The sequence below is a fragment of the Lissotriton helveticus genome, chromosome 10 (assembly GCF_964261635.1).
Source record: "Lissotriton helveticus chromosome 10, aLisHel1.1, whole genome shotgun sequence".
Lineage (NCBI taxonomy): Eukaryota > Metazoa > Chordata > Amphibia > Caudata > Salamandridae > Lissotriton > Lissotriton helveticus.
Genome location: NC_136071.1, coordinates 141,234,318 through 141,252,915, shown reverse-complemented (window position 1 = coordinate 141,252,915; position 18,598 = coordinate 141,234,318). Strand labels below are relative to the sequence as shown.

The 18,598-nt window shown below is 46.4% G+C and overlaps 1 protein-coding gene across 1 annotated transcript in view; it reads left to right on the top strand.

The window, feature by feature from the left end:
- Nucleotides 1-18,598, top strand: part of INTS1 (integrator complex subunit 1) — a 526,883-nt gene that overhangs the window by 171,575 nt on the left and 336,710 nt on the right. The window contains 6 exon segments of the mRNA XM_078664951.1: nt 1,002-1,048; nt 1,051-1,078; nt 3,278-3,435; nt 3,649-3,745; nt 5,094-5,185; nt 12,201-12,261. Of these exon segments, the coding sequence (XP_078521077.1) occupies nt 1,002-1,048; nt 1,051-1,078; nt 3,278-3,435; nt 3,649-3,745; nt 5,094-5,185; nt 12,201-12,261 (483 nt within the window).

The following is an 18,598-nucleotide window of genomic DNA, read 5'->3' as shown; positions in this document are numbered from 1 at the left end:
TCATCAGTAAGGAACAATGCTTTAGTTTGGGGGTACTTGGCAAGCTTGTTTCAGTAAATCTGGTTCTATATCACTTCAAGATCTCAGGTACGACCCCCGGGATCATCAACTCAACATCCCTTTAGGAAATATAAACAGTGGGGGAGGGGAACACAATATCCTACCAGGACTCGTCCTACTAATGCATTCTGATAGTTTAAGTCCTTACTTGTGTTCATACTTCCAGTTAATCAAGTGTTTGCCGCAAAGTGTTGGCGCTAACAAGAGCTGGATGTCTTTCCAAATTGCCACTCAGCGTCAAAGAGCATTTTGCCTAATGTTGATGCTACAGCGTACTTTCTGGTTTACTGCCAGATACATTTTTTTAAGTGGGTCATTTGTTTTCATGGTCCAGAAGAGGTTAGAGATTTCTAAAGATATTGCAAATGGTGCCTGCCTTGATTCATTGTGCATCAGAGCCAGTAACTGCTCTATTGTGAAATGATATGGTAGGTATGGTTTTCAAAACTGTTCCCCTTCTGGTTCAGAAGATTCACCATATAGGTGTTCTAGATTCACATTTTCACGTGTCATCTTTTACTTCGTTGCATTTTTCACTTAAATTACTTTTTTTCAAGGCAGGGTTCTGGTGTGCGTTAGGGTTTAGTCTGGTATTTCGTGACACTGTAGAGCTAGGGCTTAGAACACAGCAGCACTGCCAGATTCCCCTAAGTGTAATTGGACCCTGCCCAAGAGAAACAGACTATTGTAAGAGAAATCCCTGTTGTGAGACTATCTACGTCTAGTTCTTAGTGCCTGTGCCAAGCCTGACAAAGGTCTTTGAGTTGGTGTGTGTTTTTGCTAGATGCTGGCTATAGGTTAGTTTGAATTTTTTAATTATGTTTAGAATATGGCGCATAGCATTCAGCAACTTCACCTGACGTTTGCATGTAACTCACTCCGCTCGTTATTCACTTTAACCTGTAATCCAATCTGAACCCCTTGTACATTTTTCTCCACAGTCTTCACAAAGTATTATTCACAGAACAGCCAGAAACATACTACAAATGGACAACTGGCCTCCTGAGAGCGACCGCAAGTAAGAGCACTGTGCTTGGTTCAAAACTTTTTGTAATTGACTATTGCACTTACATTAGTTTGTTAACTGCGAGCCATCGGACATTGATCACTTCAGTAGTGGATGATTTCACTCACTTCACTATGAAGAGGCATTAGCAAGATTCCTTATCTGCTGATTCTGAATGTTATTTGAATGTGTATTCCTACTGTAGCCCAAGCCACTTTATCTATACTCTGGCTGTCATCAAATTGAATAATTCTTGGTTTGTTGCTTTGTTTTAAAATCCCCTCTCATTTGTGGATTTAAACCTGGGTATAAACCTTACTGCTTTGCTGGTAACACAGGGAAACAATTTGAAAAAGTGCACAGAAGCGCTTCAAGTTCTTAAGACTAAAATTAGTTTGGGAATGATTTTTCATGATGACAAACTAGATAGTTATTGATAGTTATTGATGTTTCAAGTGCTTAGGGAGTATTCGCCTGTAGGCATGTGATTGGTGGACAGCTGTCCCCACAAAGGTGAAAGCCTGATATGCTGTTTTTCCTTTTCCTGGGATTAATAGCTTTTAAAACATAGTCATTTTACTGGGGTTTCTAGTCAGATGTGGTGCAGATGGTAAAAGCTTAGAAATGAGTGCATTGTCTTCACTAAGGCACAGTTGAGCCTACAGTTCTTCGGGAATTCAGTGTGATTTAAATATGGCTTGTATTGGCGTTTGAGATGCACAGACTTCAAATCTATTTTTACACCACAAAATAAAATGGAGATCGCCTGGAACCGAGACACCCAATGTAACGAATACCAATTTTGTACCTCAGATTCACCATACCCATTGCTGTAATGCTGTGCTTTATTTGTTTTGTCAAATAAAAAGAGTTTAAAAAATAAAAAGTAAGCTCTTCCTGACAAGATACAGCAGTAGGTACTCCACATGTCAATGTATTGTTCTTTGTTACCACACAAACCTCACGTACCACAAAACATTATACCCAAAGTGCTCGTAGTCACGCCTAAGTCCTTCGTCATTCTCCAGTCGTCAAGGTGCCCTTGAAGTGAAGCTTGGGAAGCACAACCTGTCCTTTTCTGCTCTCGCGAATGAGACCAGAAATACGAAAGGGGGAATGTCCGTCCGCTGATAGTGTTTTTAAGACCTCGCCCTCTGATAACCGGTGATAATGCCATCTACTATGCACAACATTGAGAACTCTGAGATGATTTCTGCTAACCAATGCATCTGCGTCACAAATCCAAATTATATGTTGAGAGTGCACACACCACTTAAAACTCACATTCTTGTACACCGTTTTGTAAGTAAAACAAGGCTGTGCTTTCATGTATGCCTAGTGCAGTTTTAAAATAAAACCAAGCCTGTGTGCCCTGTGCACAGTTACACACCCTCACATAGGAAAACAAAACTATGCTGTTGAAAAGCACAAATAGTGAAACAGGAGACCCTTACTACCTTCCTCAGGAAGCACAAACTGGACCCAAACTGAACAGACTGAGTACTGGGCTGAAAGTTAACAGTACCTTTTCTTCAATCCTGATGCAAGGCACACTCACCTATAGAGCTTAGGACATTCATGCCTTGTGACCGGCACCAAAATGCTGAGCCTCCTCAGCAAAATTGAGGGTAGGGTGTGAACTCCTTCTCATATTGTAGTGAGCATCTCATTTCTTCCTTCCAGTGCAGTGCAGCTGTCTTCATAATCCTGTTTTGGCAACATAAACAATTTGCCATTGTAATGAAACGCCTTTATGTAACACTGCCACTGCCGCTACCTCTAAGATGTCCGGATGTGATATACAGCCATAGTGGCATGTTCTGTTTAAACCTTCATATAGTTCATATATTTTGTAACCAAACAGTGTGAAACACCTAGTTCTTTGATAGGTTGCAACTGATGACCGCAGCACAGAGCACATGAGACTACATAGCCTTATTGAGTAAGCCTGACGGGGCTGGAACCATGCTGCTATGGTGCAGATATTCTGGAAGACAAATATTGTTAACTCAGTCCCACATTTTCTTTCTATCTCACTGAACCCTGTAAAAACCTCTTTCTCTCTCTAATGGGCATTGATGCTTGTTTTCTATGTGAAATTGTCATAAATGATTTTAGTATGTTGTTTTAAAGCTATCCTGTTTTACCAGTATGGAAGCAAACATCTTTATTGCTATCGCACACTAATCTTAGATAATTTTACTTTTCCAGTTTCTTTCTTCGCCTGTGTTCAGAAGTGCCTCTCCTGGAAGACACACTGATGCGTATTCTGGTGATTGGTCTCTCACGGGACCTACCTCTTGGTCCTGCTGATGCCATGGAGTTGGCAGACCACCTGGTGAAACGAGCAGCAGCCGTGCAATCAGATGGTAAAATATTTATATACCACTAGAACGCCACCAGTGGTAGTCATCTTACACTTTTCTCAGTCACATTTCCAACACTGATGGGATTGTAACTTTGACATACACTATTGGCATTTTCGAAAGGTTGTAGTTGTCAAAAATGTATGCTATGAGATTGCCTTGCATGATGGATATTTGTAACCTACTTTTTTGTTCTGTTTATTAACTATTTTTTAGACCTGCGTGTCTTGAAGGTGGAGAGAATTCAACTGCTAGATGCAGTTTTGAATCTTTGCACCTACCACCATCCGGAAAACATACAGTTGCCTACAGGGTAAGTCACAGAGTGAAATCAGCAAGCCTACCTGACTGGGGAGGCGTTGGGTTCCACAAACATAGAAAAGACCACACTTACAAAAGTGACTGTCTCCGCTTTTAATATACTTAGTTTGAATGAAAACTAAGTCATGTGGAATCCTAATCTTGAATATCAAATTGATCAAGATAAGATGGTAGCAAAATGTTCCAGCAGACATACGCTCCAAACATTTCTGTCCATTTTCACCCTCTGAGCTTCTGCAGTCTCCTCACCCAGTCATGTGCCCATGTTTTTGGTCTTAAATTCCTGTCAGTTACTTGACATGAAAGAGTCTGGTAAGAGCAACCATTTAAATATATTAAGACTTCAGTATTCATGGTTGGCATTTTAATGTCTCTGTCTTGATATATGCATTCCACAATCAGTTTCATGATATTTTCAAATAACCCAGATCAATTGTTATTGGCAATTATCAAATTAAATATAACTCTTCCAGTCCTGCTAATTGTTAGTTGCAGTAGAGTCCAGAAAGAATACATAACCGGCGAGGGTGCCGTGGACTGGATTAGTTTGATTGAGACCACTGGATTACATGCAATAATTTCTTATTATTTCACTTCATCACTAAACCTGTATCAAGCATGTCATTGTTTGTATTTGTTTCCTGGACAACACAATTTAAGAATGTGTGAAGTTAGAAGGTTTGAGAAACAAGACCAATAATTATGGCTTTGCCTGTGAATTGCTAAGAGGAAGGGTGCCAAGGAACTCCTGGTATCTCCAGTAAACAGTCTGGCAACATGACGTGTCATGTTACAAATACAAACAGAGGACTTTTCTTTACAATATTTCTTTACTAAACCAAATGTCCAAAAATTCTAAGAGTCAGACTTACAAGCACTGGTTGCTGATATTATGATGTCACTGTCTGGTTGTACTGATGTGGCTTTGGGCTGATGTTTAGATCTCTGTACAGCACATGACGTTTTGTACAAAAGTTCTCAGAACATGGGGAAACTTAGTGGGTCACTAATTCTAGGTAATCACGTTTAATATTTAAGGCTACTTTCCAGGCACACAATCATGCCTGAAATTTACAGAGTTTTGAGCTTAGTTATTGTGCTGAATATACCAGGATAGTTCTTGTAGGAGGCAGACTCACAGGCATGCCACAATTGAAACCATATTGATGTTTTTATTAGGGAGGCAAGGTTGTTTTCTGCTTTAATGATTGGCATTTGTGCATACTAAGCTGTATGCTCTCCCCCCTCCACTGGCATCTCAAATGTGTTTCATGAGAAAGTTTACTTTGCAAATCAGACCGCCCCCATTTGTAAACGTGTGTCTGTAAACTCGATTTCAGGTACCAGCCTCCCAACCTGGCAATCTCAACTCTGTACTGGAAGGCCTGGCCTTTGCTACTAGTAGTGGCTGCATTTAACCCAGAGAACATTGGTAAGTCTACATAAAGATGCATTATTTTTTGTGTGGTGTACATTTGCGACGAATAAACTTTGCATAAAGTCCAGTTTGATTTTCTTGTTATTTTATTAATAACCGTGTTACATGTTCTTTGTGGACCCTGGTCACTTTTACTAGCTTGCTCCTTCTCTTTTCTTCAAGATACATACATTGAGGAATTGTTATGATTGTTTCATTCTGTATAACAAACCTTAGGGCCAGGGGTGGGGGATGGAGACTGGCGGCATGGGACATACAGAACACAGAGCTCATGCGGGGAGGTAGGGCTGACACAAAAGTGTTCTTTGCTGAAAATGTAGGCTCTGTGCAATCAGGCGTGGTAGTGTGGGAGGCATATAAAACAGTACTCCGAGATAGGGCCCAAAATCGAATATCATGGGATAAACGGAAAGCGCAGGCGGAAGTTGCCTCCCTGGTATCCCAAATGCTAACTCTTGAACGGCAGTACCTGTCCGACAGAGACCCACAGGTGTTCCGGCAACTGACTGATATTCAGCAGCAGTATAAAAGCTTGGTGACGGATGAGGCCAAAACACATACACTAGCGACCCTACACAGATTGTATGACGTGGGGGATAAGTCAGGGAAGCTTCTAGTGTGGCTGAGCCCTAAAGAAAGGGACGCCAGGTGGATAGAGGGCGTGGTGGATAGGCAGAGACAGATGCAGAAGGGGGACGCCCAGATTGTATGGACTTTTGCATCCTACTTTAGGACTTCTACAAGCCCAGGGACTTGGGTGAGCCGCCGTCATGGATTACTTGACTACTATTCCGACCTTGATCTTAGTGGACGAGGATAAAGAGACCCTGGAAGCGGATGTCTCGTCTACTGAAATCAGGGAGGCAATAGCCAGACTGCGGCCGGGAAAGTCCCCGGGCCCAAACGGGCTACCAGCGGAATTTCTTTTTAAAAGGAGCCGATTTACTGACGGCCCACCTTTTGGCATTGTTTAAAGATGCAGCTCAAGAGGGCATTCTCCCACTTGATTTGCGGATGCCCACGATCGTACCCATATATAAACAAGGTAGGCCTCCAGAGGAATGCTCGTCCTATCGACCAATCTCCCTCCTGAATGTGGAGGTGAAGCTCTTGGTGACTATCTTGGCTCTCCGGCTGCGTCAGGTGATTTCAGGCCTGGTACATCAGGACCAGACTGGAGTCCTACCGGACAGAGTGACTAGGCAAAACCTGCGGCGGACCCATAATTGGCTCATGGAGGTGGAAAGGCGAGATAATACACATATGTTCCTCTCCCTGGACGCTGAAAAAGCTTTTGACGCGGTACATTGGCCCTTCCTGGAGGCGACTTTGATAAAGTTTGGCGTTGACCCTAACTTTCGGAAGTGGGTGGGACTCCTGTATGCTGACCCCAGAGCTCAGGGTTAAGGTAAACTCTCTGACGACTTTCCCATAAGGAGGGGGACCCGGCAGGGGTACCCCTTGTCCCCACTGCTCTTCGCCCTTACCATTGAAATAGTGGTCTGTGCGGTTAGGCAGGCGACGGAGGTACAGGGATTTCGGATATCACACACTGACACCCAGGAAGAGAAAATCTCACTGTATGTGGATGATATACTGCTCTATATCACCCAACCGGACACTACAGTCCCCGCATTGTTCAGAGTCTTGGATCGGTATGGCTCCTTTTCGGGGTTCACGATAAATTGGCATAAATCGATCCTGTATAGCCTACGAAAGGAAGTAACATGGCCCCCCCATGCCTAGGGCCTTCCAGGTCACACAGGCGGGGTTTACGTACCTGGGAATCTATTTGACAACTGACAGAAACGTGTCCTATCAAAAAAACATCTCGCGAGTGATTACAAACTTTGCGGAAGACGCTCTTGGGTGGAAAGCTCCCCTTCTCACGTTATTGGGCAGAGCCGCAATGTTTAAAATGATCCTGCTACCTCGCTTCTTGTATGCGCTACAAAATGAATACTTTCTGCTTCCCAGACAGACGTTCAACACGATAGATGCAGAATTGCGCTCCCTGCTGTGGCTGGGAAAACAACCCAGAATAGCTCTTGACACTCTCCAGAGGAATCAGTATAATGGAGGGATTTCTCTACCAGATATAGAGGCTTTCTACTGGGCTGAGAATTTGGCGCCGATCAATGACTGGCTCCATGCCTCGGCTGACCACCCTACATACCGCTTAGAAAGGAACACCATGGCACGACGCACTAGCTTACACTATTTATACGGGGTACTGGAAGGAGACGATTACTCCAGCCACACAAATAACCATAGAGGTCTGGGACAGGGCAACAAAGATGGTGGGATGGGCGCATAAACCTACAAAACAGATGCCAATTTGGTCCTGCTCCTGGCTGAGCGAGCTCCACACACTCAGAGGGTTTAAGGGGTGGGATGATATTGGAATCTCCACGTTGGGGGATCTGGTGGCAAGAGGGGAACTTCAATCCTATCGAACCCTGGCGGTAGAGTATGGCCTCTGTCACACACAGTTCCTTAAATATGCGCAATTGCGACATGCATGGGGGGGCTGAACTGAGGCTCTCCTCCCCCTTGCCGGAATATACCCCGTTAGAGGGGTGTCTGTTGCAGAAACAGGTACCTAACAAGCTGGTATCCCTGACGTACAAGACCCTGAATAATAATACACCTGATAGGCTGGGGAATCTGAGGGCAACCTGGGACAGGACGTGGGCGAGATGGTCACAGTAGACTGGGAAGCAGTCCTAATGCATCACAGCAAGGTTGCGATAAAATCACGGCTACGATTCATCCAATATAAGATACTACACAGGGCTTACTATGATAGGGTCAGGCTACACCACATGGGACATGCCAGTGACTCTTGTTGCCTTAGATGCAGACACCCACAGGGAGACTTCTATCATATCATATGGGAGTGCCCTATCATTCAAACTTTTCTGGACACAAATACTAGGAGAATTGAGTAATGTATTGGAGACAGAGCTTGCTATAGAACCTATGTTTGTCTTGCTAGGGATAACAAACGATGTAGACTTGAGCCGCCCACACCTGATCTTCGCAATGGCCCTGTTGATGGCGAAGAGGGACGTAGCGAGGGGGTGGGGAGCGCTGTCACCGCCCCGCGTGGTGGATTGGAGACGAGTTATGGATCTGTACATGGCGGCGGAAAGGGTCACCTAAAAAGCCAGAGGCTGTCCCCGGAAATTCCGAAGAGTATGGGGAAAGTGGAGAAGGTACCATGGCCTTGATGGGGGGTTGGGTTCTGATTGAGGTGCTAAGGGTCCTGATGAATAGAGCCGTGTGCCGAGGTGATGAAGGGTGGTTGGGGAGACCCGGACTTGAAGGGGGCTGCTGGCTATTTAAGGGACTCTGCGAACAGATGTACTGTAGGCGGGTGTTGGATCTTGATATACTGATGATTTTGATGTTGTCACTATGGATGGGGGGTGCGCAGAGGTGTATGGTTAATCAATTGTGACGTGCCAGCTGTGGCTATGTTGGTTAAAAAAGCAAATAAAAATATTTATAAAAAAAAAAAAATCTAAGTTATCATAATTTTTTTGTTTTTTGACAAAATGGGAAAGACAGTTATCATACTGAACATGTAGAACAAACTCCCTCCCTTTATTCCTTATTACAATATAAAGTAAAGTAAAGTCCACATTTGTAAAGCGCACAATCACCCGTAAGGGTCTCTAGGCGCTGGGGGGCCGTCGGGAAGATTAAGCGAGCTATTGCCCAGAGTCACATGGTGCTGGGCTAACCTGCCGCCGGAGCCGGGGATCGAACCGTGGTCCCCAGATTCCAGCGTCAGTCGCCCTGGCCGCGGCGCCACACCTCTTCCACTATAACTTCTTTAGTTCTGTGAAGACTATCAAACCAGTCTAGTTGCAGTGTAGAAGAGTTTCTGGATTTGTGACTGCAACATCAGATAGTAGTTGATTCCATGGACCTTTCTGCATAATAGTGCTCAGTCATTTGTTAATTTCCTGGTAAATTAAATGTGTATAATGTATTACAGAAGTTTAATGAGACCTCAGAATCATTATTACCATAATCTAGACGCAACCAGGTTTGAATGTAACATCAGAGACTGGAGATGACTTGACTCTCCATGCCTGCACACTCACAGCTCCAGTGGATGTGTGTTGTAGGAAGCTGGGTTTCTGTTGCAGTAACCCCCCCACTTTTTGCCAGACTACTGGTGCACTGGGACTTGATGTGCCCTGGGTCCCTGCCCATGAGGTTCCCTGGACCTGTGTTCTTTCCCAAAACTGTATCTTTGTACCCCCAATTTGCACCTCTCTGGTCACATATAAGTCCCTTGTGAAAGGTACCATGGGTACCAAGGGCACTGTGGCCAGGGAAGGCCTCTAAGGGCTGCAGCACATATTGTGCCACCCTTAGAGGGTCCTGCACCTTAACACACACACTGCCATTGCAGGCTGCGTGTTTTGGTGCAGAGAAAAGTGAAGTCGACATGGCCCACATACCTCTGTGCCAAGCCTGCAGCCCATTGACTATTGTATAGGTAATACACCCCTCTAGGTGGGTGCACTATACCACTGGTGAGGTTACAGTTGCATGAGCACTGTACCCCTACAGTGTATAAGTCCATACTTAGACATTGTAAGTGCAGTAAAGCCATCAAGAATATATGGTATGGGAGTTTGTCATTACAAACTCTAGAGCACCATAATGGCTTTACTGAAATGTAGGAAGTTTGGTAGCAAACTGATCCCAGTGTGGGATTTATTATACTATGTACTCAAAGGGCATCTTAGAGATGCCCCCTGAAAAAAGACCAGCATCTGGTGGGTTCCCTGACTGGTAAACACCAGCCGGTCCCCACGAGATGTCTTTCTGGACTCCTGGGGTGGGAGCCTTTGCTCCCTGAGCCCAAAAACAAAGCTTTTCCTGGGTGGAGGTGTTCACACCTCCCCCAGGTTAGGAAGAGCAATCTGTGGCAGGGGAGCTTCAAAGGCCTTGCCACCTTTGTAACACGACCCCCAGCCTCTCGTGCTATCAGGACCAGGCCCCCTTCCTGTCTCCCCTCCTTTTCGTCAGGAAGACAAGGGAGAAAACTTAGCACAGCCCAGAAGGTGTGCCCACCTCTGCCAAACCCACCCCTCAGATGGGGGAGGCGAGGTGAAACCCACTCTTCAGTGTCCCCCATCATCTTGCAGATGGCAGGCCCTCTCCAATAAGGATTAGGGATTGTACCCACTCCCCCACTTGGGGTGAGCACTCCAAGGGTGTAGTCACCCTAAGGTCAGTTGCCGATAGCCCATTGGCAACTGACCTTGAGTCCCCTAAAACACCCCCTAAATACAGTATTTAGGGGCCAGCCCTGAACCAAGAAGACAGATTCACTCAACCTAAGAAGATAAAGGACGGAAGAAGGCGTCTAGCAGAGGAGACTGCAGAAAAAAAACTGACAGTGCCCCAGCCCTACGGGCCCGTTTGCAGTTTCCAGAGATCTTGCACCAAAGGCCGCCTTGTCCTGCACCCACGACCTAAAGAACCCCTGGGAGGACTGACCACCTTTAAGAAAGACCAGATCTCCTGTGAACAGCAGCTCTGTTCAAAGGAAACTCCCAAGACAGACTCTGAGCCCGCTGAGGGCAAAGAAACCTGATGCCTGGAACTCCCACTGCACCCGACGCCTTTGGCCCGAATCCACGTGGCCCACTGGTCCCAGCGAGGTCCTCCAGCTCTCCAGAGTCTGAGTCCCCCGTGGGTTGACCCCTCCAGGACTCCCCGACATCGCCTGCTGCCTCTTCACAGAGACCCCACTTCCGCGAAGGGCCATGTAAGGTGAAATCCGACCGCAAAAGACACCCCTGCATCCAGCCGCCCTGTGCCCTGGAGAAGAGGACCTGATGTTCACCTACGTCCCGAGCCCTCCAACTTACCTGCCCAGCTGTTGGTTCCTCCCAGAAGTCTTCCTGCAGCCAAAACCCAAAACTCGCAACTCCCATTGCAAACAGGGTACCTGACGCCAAAACAGCACCCTCCACCCGGCCGCCCCAGTTCCGCTGTGGGTGCAAATTGGGTGCTAACTCTGATCCCACTTTGCCCTGAGCCTAACACCAGGAGTTTTGCTCCCACAACCTTGTGGCCTGCTTGTGAGTGCCACCAACCGGAGGCCCGAATCCCCATTGGATATCATTGGGCCTCAGCACTCTGCACCTGGCTGCCCTAGTGCAGCTGAGGGTGCTTTGAGAGTGCATCCTTGACCCTGGGGTAACCCCAAAATACAAACTCCCACAAATAAGTACTTACCTGCGAACGGTTAACTTCATTTCCTTCGATAGGATTGCATTGACTGCTTTTCTTCGAAAAAGTGTGGAGTTGGTTTGTATGAAACATTGAAAAACTGCATATGTGTAAAAACTGATTTACTTACCTTTTGTCTAGGAAATGTCTCGGTTTGATGTCTAGGCATATCACACTGATTAGCAAAATTAACCTTAAAAGTAATCTAAAAAGTAACATGTACAGTAATCTGTAAAGTAACTGAAAAGTAATTTCGAACTGTTGACTTACCTGTAATTCAACCAACTGCATTTGGACCTGCATTCAACTGTGAAATTCTGCATACTATTTTCCAAAGTGGTATTTCACTTACCTGCACCAGGCTTGGCTTCATTGCAGAAATACAATAACTAAATAATATTTTTGATGCAAACAAATTGAACTGAGTTCACTCGTTGAGTGTGTGACATCATTTCTTGGCTGAGTGTGTACAACAAATGCTTAACACTACCCTCTGATTGAGCCTTACTGCTTGCCCACACTACCACCAATAGAGAGTATGGTGCTATCTACTTTGATCTCTGCCTACCTTTGGGGTTCCTCTGGACTCTGTGCACACTATACCTCATTTTGGTATAGTATATACAGAGCCAGCTTCCTACAGGAGTCGCAGAGCTAACCTTTTAAAGTTAACATTCACTTACGTAATGTGCAATCTAGTCCACTTACAATATGTCTTTCTCTCTTTGTAACCTTTCTGTTGCAGGTTTGACTGCGTGGGAAGAATACCCAACCCTCAAAATGGTCATGGAGATGGTGATGACTAAGTGCGTCTTTTCAGCTTGTACTTCCCTTTTTGTTTCGATTTTTTTGTGTTTGAACTGTTTCTTCTTTTCATTCTGTGGTGAGACCATTAATTTACATGTATCAACTACAACACATAACGTCCTCCTATTGGAAAATAATGTTTCAAAAATTGCTTTATCTTTACGCATATTAGTAGGGATTCAGTTCACTAACCTCTATTTACTAAATGTATATGAGTTCACAAGCACTCTCACTGCAAGAAGGCGTTATTGGTTGTGAATGATCATGGAAATGTACACTGCATTATGTGTGGGATTTTCCCACTAACCCTGATGTTTTACTCTCTACCCTTCAAAACCACTGATTATTGGGTAACACGTCCCTTAGTGCATGATCAGAGACTGCTTTAATTTTTTAGTTTGATCTGTTTATTAAAGATTTTGTTGTTTGTGAATGTGAATATAAACGATGCAGCATCATATAAAACACAGTTCAGAGCCAATAGTCAAATATCATGTCCAAGTAATATATCAACAATACCCCGGAATGGTTATATAGTGATAGTAGTTATACCCAGTAATAACTTTGTTGAACATCCCAACAATTATGATATATCCTCTCTCCACGAAGAGGACTGTACAAACACGTTATGGTGCAACATGGCTTCTATTATGCAACATACAACAAAATATATAATTATGTGTTTGAGGCATATGAGCTGCAGATCACACACTATGCATTAGAGCGCCATCTGGCGTTGGGCTCGGATACTTGCACCTTGTTGTTGTCTTGGAAGAAGTCTTTGCAGTCATTAGATAGGTGACTCCTCCCTTGGACGATAGTGCGCATGAGCATCGACTTCATCCTTAGATTGTTTTTTTCCACCATTGGGTTCGGATGCAACTTCTGCGCTCAGGTTTGAAACTTTAAATGTAACTTTTTTCGATGCGCAAAACGTTCTTAAACTCGTCGGATTGACTTCAGACATCAAAATCTTCGACACGCCTTTCATCGATCCGATTCCAGTCGTCGACGCGGGCCACTGGGCCTATCGACGCCGTAAAGCCTACGGCTCATGGAAAGTACACCGTTAAAAAAATGCCCCCTTGCGGACGGAGTGGCGATTACGGACCCGGCCGAGCTGGCGACGAGTTTTGCCAACTATTTCAAGGCACAATATGCCCCGCGAGACTGCCTATCAGTAGACGAAGTAGCTAAATTCATAGATGACTTGCCACCTAGGGCGGTCTCCGATGAGACCAGGAAGGCACTTGATGCTCCCCTTACAGCTGATGAACTGGGGGAGGCACTGGGACAACTTAACGTGGGAAGGCACCTGGGCCGAGCGGCTACCCCTGCGAATTTTTTAAGAAATTCCAACTCCAACTAGGGTCCCATTATCGATGTGCACTTGAAACGGCACGAGCGCGGGGCAGGTTACCTTCTGACTGGCGCCATGCTGAAATTGTGGTTTTCCAAAAACCGGGTAGACCCCCTGACAGGCATGACTCATATCGCCCCATCTCTTTGCTCAATATAGAGGCTAAAATACTAGCAAAAGCTCTGGCGAACCGTCTACTCCCATATGTAACGGACCTGGTTCACCCTGATCAGGCCGGCTTTATGCCTCATAGGGCAACACGACACAACATCCGGCGTGCGCAGGCGGCGGTAGATGCCATGGGGGCCACCGGGGAACAAGCGGCTTTGTTACTAGCAGATATTAATAACCCTTTGATTCAGTTAGCTGGACGTACCTCTTTGCGCTCCTGCCTCGTCTCAATCTGGGCCCGGTGTTTCTGTCATATATCAAACTGCTGTACACGGATATCACGGCTTCGGTGCGGGTCGCCGGGGCGATATCGGAAACGTTTTCCATTGGACGGGGGACCCGGCAGGGGTGCCCATTGTCCCCATACCTATTCGCCTTGGCCATGGAGCCTCTGGCCTCTTGGGTGCGCATAGACGCACAGATGCGGGGCTTCGTGTGGACCGAGAACCTTGTAGATAGAATTGCTTTATATGCGGACGACGTCCTCTTCTTCCTTACTGACTTGTGTCGCTCGGGGCCCCGAGTCTTAGAAATTATGCAAATCTTTGGGGAGGTCTCGGGCCTTTATTTAAATTTAGGCAAATCCACCCTATGGGTACTGGGGGGCGGAGCAGTGACAGATCCCTGGGCGTCAGGCTTGCAGTTGGCGACCGGAGGATTGAAATATCTGGGGGTGTTCCTATCGGAATCAGTGAACACTGCCTGGGAACGCAACATAGTGCCTGTGTGGGAGAGGGTTCAGGCAGATGTTAAAACGTGGTCTCGGATGCCTCTAACTATCTTCGGTAGGTCTGCGATTTTCAAGATGGTGGCGCTTCCGCGCCTCTTATACCAATTGCAGAACTATCCTCATCCCATCACTCCCCAGTGGTTTCGACAGGTCAACTCTGCTTTAGGCCGTTTCCTGTGGGCTGGGGGAGCGGCCAGGGTGGCGCTGCGGACATGCTTCTTATCCACGTATTGTGGTGGCTTGGCCACCCCGGATCTGCTGTCCTATTATCAAGCCTCCCAACTGCTAATACTTAATGAATGGTGGTATGGCGACAGGGGGGACCCAGCGTATGCCCTGGAGCGCTCACTGATGGGGGACAGTACACTACACACGATTCTTTACTCAGCCCGGCTGCGGCGGACATTGCCATGCGTCACGAAAATTGTCTTTGCTGTGTGGCGGCAGGCGTTGCGTCGCATGGGCTGGTGGGGTAGACTAACAGCGGAAACTCCGCTGTGGAACAATGGACAACTCCCCGAACTGTCCACGCTGCCGGGGTTCGACGGCTGGGATGCAATTGGGATCTCGACGTTGGGACATGTAATGTCCGGGGTCACTCTTAAATCGTTCCAAGAACTTAGCACTGAGTTCCACATGCCCCAGACCCAATTCTTTCGCTATTTAGAATTTCGTCACGCACTTACGCCCAGTATTGCTAACCTGGAATCGCACCCTGAATTTAGCCCTGTTGAAGCGAAAGTATTCATGGGAGACCTCGGAGATAAGAAGGTCTCCCGTATTTACCAAACGATGGTCACTCATTGCTCCTCCACCCTGCTTCCCCTGAGGGCGGCTTGGGAGGCAGATGTTGGTCCCCTCGACGAAGATGACTGGAGGGAAGCTCTGGAATCCCCACGGGGGACCGCAATTGCAATGCGGCTTAGATTAATTCAAGTATCTCCATAGGGCCTATTACACCCGAGAGCGGCTGTGGAAAGCGGGACTGATTGGTTCGCCGGAATGTCTGCGGTGTGGGGCTGCAACGGGCACGCTGCTGCATACGGTGTGGTCGTGTCCTAGACTGATTGGTTTCTGGAGGGGTGTGTGGAGCTGCCTGTCTGAAGTTCTGGGATGGGACCTTCCACGCACTCATCGATTAGGGTTGCTCCACATACTTGAGGGGGTTGGTGAGAACATATATAAACGCCATTTGTTGTTGCTGGGGCTTGTAGTTACCAAAAGAGACCTGGCCCGAGCGTGGAAGGGAGAGCGAGCCCCCCCCCCTGTGTGCATGGAAAGCCGGACTAGACTACTATATGGGGCTAGAACGACCGGTGTTTGAAGCGAGAGGATGCCCCCGTAAACACTTCAAGATCTGGAAGCGGTGGGCAGACTATAGGGAGTTGATATTGGATCCCCCTGTGGAACAAGAGGAAGATATATAGGTGGTGGGTGCCGTACGGGCCTGTGAATTGTGTCATGCCTATCACACTACGACCAAGCACCGAAGGTTTTCTATACACACGTGCACGGGGTTAGGGAGGGATAAGGGGTGGGTAGTAGGGCAGTTGGGTAATGGGAGTTGGTGGGGGTAGGGGTTAATTTTCTTGGTTTTACTCCTATTCTTGATTGGACATTGTTCTTACGATGTAAACTGTACCAAGATACTTGGTGGTGATCTCCTGATTGTGGGGAGCCACGTCTCTTATTCTGCTCAAATCAATCAATAAAATTTGTTGTGAAAAAAAAAATGCCCCCAGTTTGGGGCGAAGTTTCCACACAGTGACCATCATAAGGTCTGCAACCTGTGTCTCTCTCCAGAACATGACGAGTCCAGCTGTCCAGCCTGCGCCTCCATTCGGTCGAAAAAGAATATTCGAGATCGTCGGGCTCGATGACGCATCATGGCGCAGAGATCAGCTCCGGAACAAGAGGACATCTTTAATGAGGGCCCAGATGTCCCAGAAGAAGATTCTGAAGATATCGAAATCGTGTCAGAGGCAGATGACTCAGATGACCCCATCACTCCTTGTCAACGAGTGAGTACTACTGCCCGACCCCAACCCCACCACCAAAACAGAAGGCACTGATCAAGACTTCGCTTTTGGCCCCAGTCGAGACCAAAAGCTCACTTCAGAAGCCCGCCTCCGTGCCCGGCTCCGAAAAAGAAAAACAAGCCTTTCGGTGCTCGAGACCGAGCCAACCACAAAATAAATAAATAAAATAAATAAGGAACACTCGGCTCCAAAATCGGTTCCGACTCCTTCCACATCAAAAGATAAGCTGGGCCCGAACACCTCCAGGCCCATAGAAAAACCGGCGTCAAACATTTCTAAACCTAAAGATCACGCCTCAGCTCCGAAACCTTCGGAATCGAAAAACAAACCTAAGGATTCTACCACGTCTCCTAAGGCCAAAGAGCATTAAAACGGCACAACAACCCCACTCGGAACCGAAGAAATCGACCCCGAAAGTGGTTATTGAGGAAGAGGAACCTTTTCATCCGGATCCTGTCAATCCCAAACAGAAAAAGGTATATATTAACCCTAAAACTGGACATGTCACAGCTGTGCCATGCAAAAGCCTCCAGTGCCTGTGAAGAAGAAGGAATGTGCTACATCACCTATGCCGCCTCCTTCTCCTGTACTTCCTACTAATCCCCTTCCTCTACCCAAACCTGTTACACCACCTCTGCCTGTAACGTCTCCACCACATACACAACCACCAGATTATGATGATGATGATGATAACCTAGGGTTGAGGGTAGACCCCAATGATCCATTCACAGATCCAGACGACACACCACAAAACAATTGGGATTACAATGATCCAATAGGTATTCCAGACCTCCCAAGCCCCCAGCCATACCCAACAAAACCATCTCCCCCAGATGATAATATTGTTTTTGGACAACTAATTAATAGGGCTGCTGTTTTTCACAGCATGACAGTGCACTCAGACACAACAGAAGAGGATTTCCTTTCAGATACATTTGAACAGTCCCAAAAATCTGTGCAAATATTGCCAATGAAGGGGTCATTAAACATGCCCCTGACCTATTCAAAGATCCAGTACAAGCCACGATTCTTAATCCAAGGATCGATAAAAAATATAGACCTGCCCCTGAAGACCCTGTGTACATCAAAGGACAACTACCTTTGGATTCTCTAGTAGTTTCTAACACTAGGAAGTGCGTCAATTCGCAAACCTCCGGGGATGCACCACCCCCGGATAAAGAATCTAAATTAATAGACGCATCTGGCAAAAGAGTAGCTGTGCAGGCGGCCAATCACTGGCGCATAGCCAACACTCAAGCACTGCTGATATGATAGGGCCCATTACGAACAGCTGGAAACCCTATTACAGCATTTACCTGTCCAGTATAAAACGCAAGCAAATGATCTCATACAAGAGGGTAAACTAAAAACAAATGCCTTAGTTAAATGTGCCCTTGACGCAGCAGACACTGCCTCTAGATCAGTGTACTGCTCAGAAGACATGCATGGCTACGCATTTCAGGCTTTAAGTAAGAGGTCCAGACAACTATTTTAAATCAGCCGTTCAATCAACATCAACTTTTTGGACCGGCTGTTGACACTACTCTTGAGAAAATGAAAAAAGACACAGAGACTGCTAAGTCCATGGGAGCGTTAAAGTCTCCGCAAACACGTGGCTCCTTTCGTTGCTCCTTTTACAGAGAAGCCTCCAAAAACATCGGCACAGATACCTCATCTTCTTTTTCTTTTTGTAAAAGATATTTATTCATTTCCATTCCAACAAAACAATAAAGCAATCTAGTACATAGAAAAGCAGTGTAGCACAGCACTGAGCACAGCACTTCATCACCATAAATTCTGTCAATTATTACAAAGTCACAATTTTGCAAGCTCTCAGCATTAGAAACCGGGCCCCGTCTGCCCACCCTCAGGTCTTCATACTGCATCCGAGTCATCATCGTCTCGGTCCGCTGGTGGATCACAGATATCTCCCCTATACTTATTCCACGCCCCCCAAATTTTACTCCACTTTTAGGGCATCCCCTACTACTGAATACCGCCCTCTCGGCTATCATGGCCGCATCCATGTCCCTTCC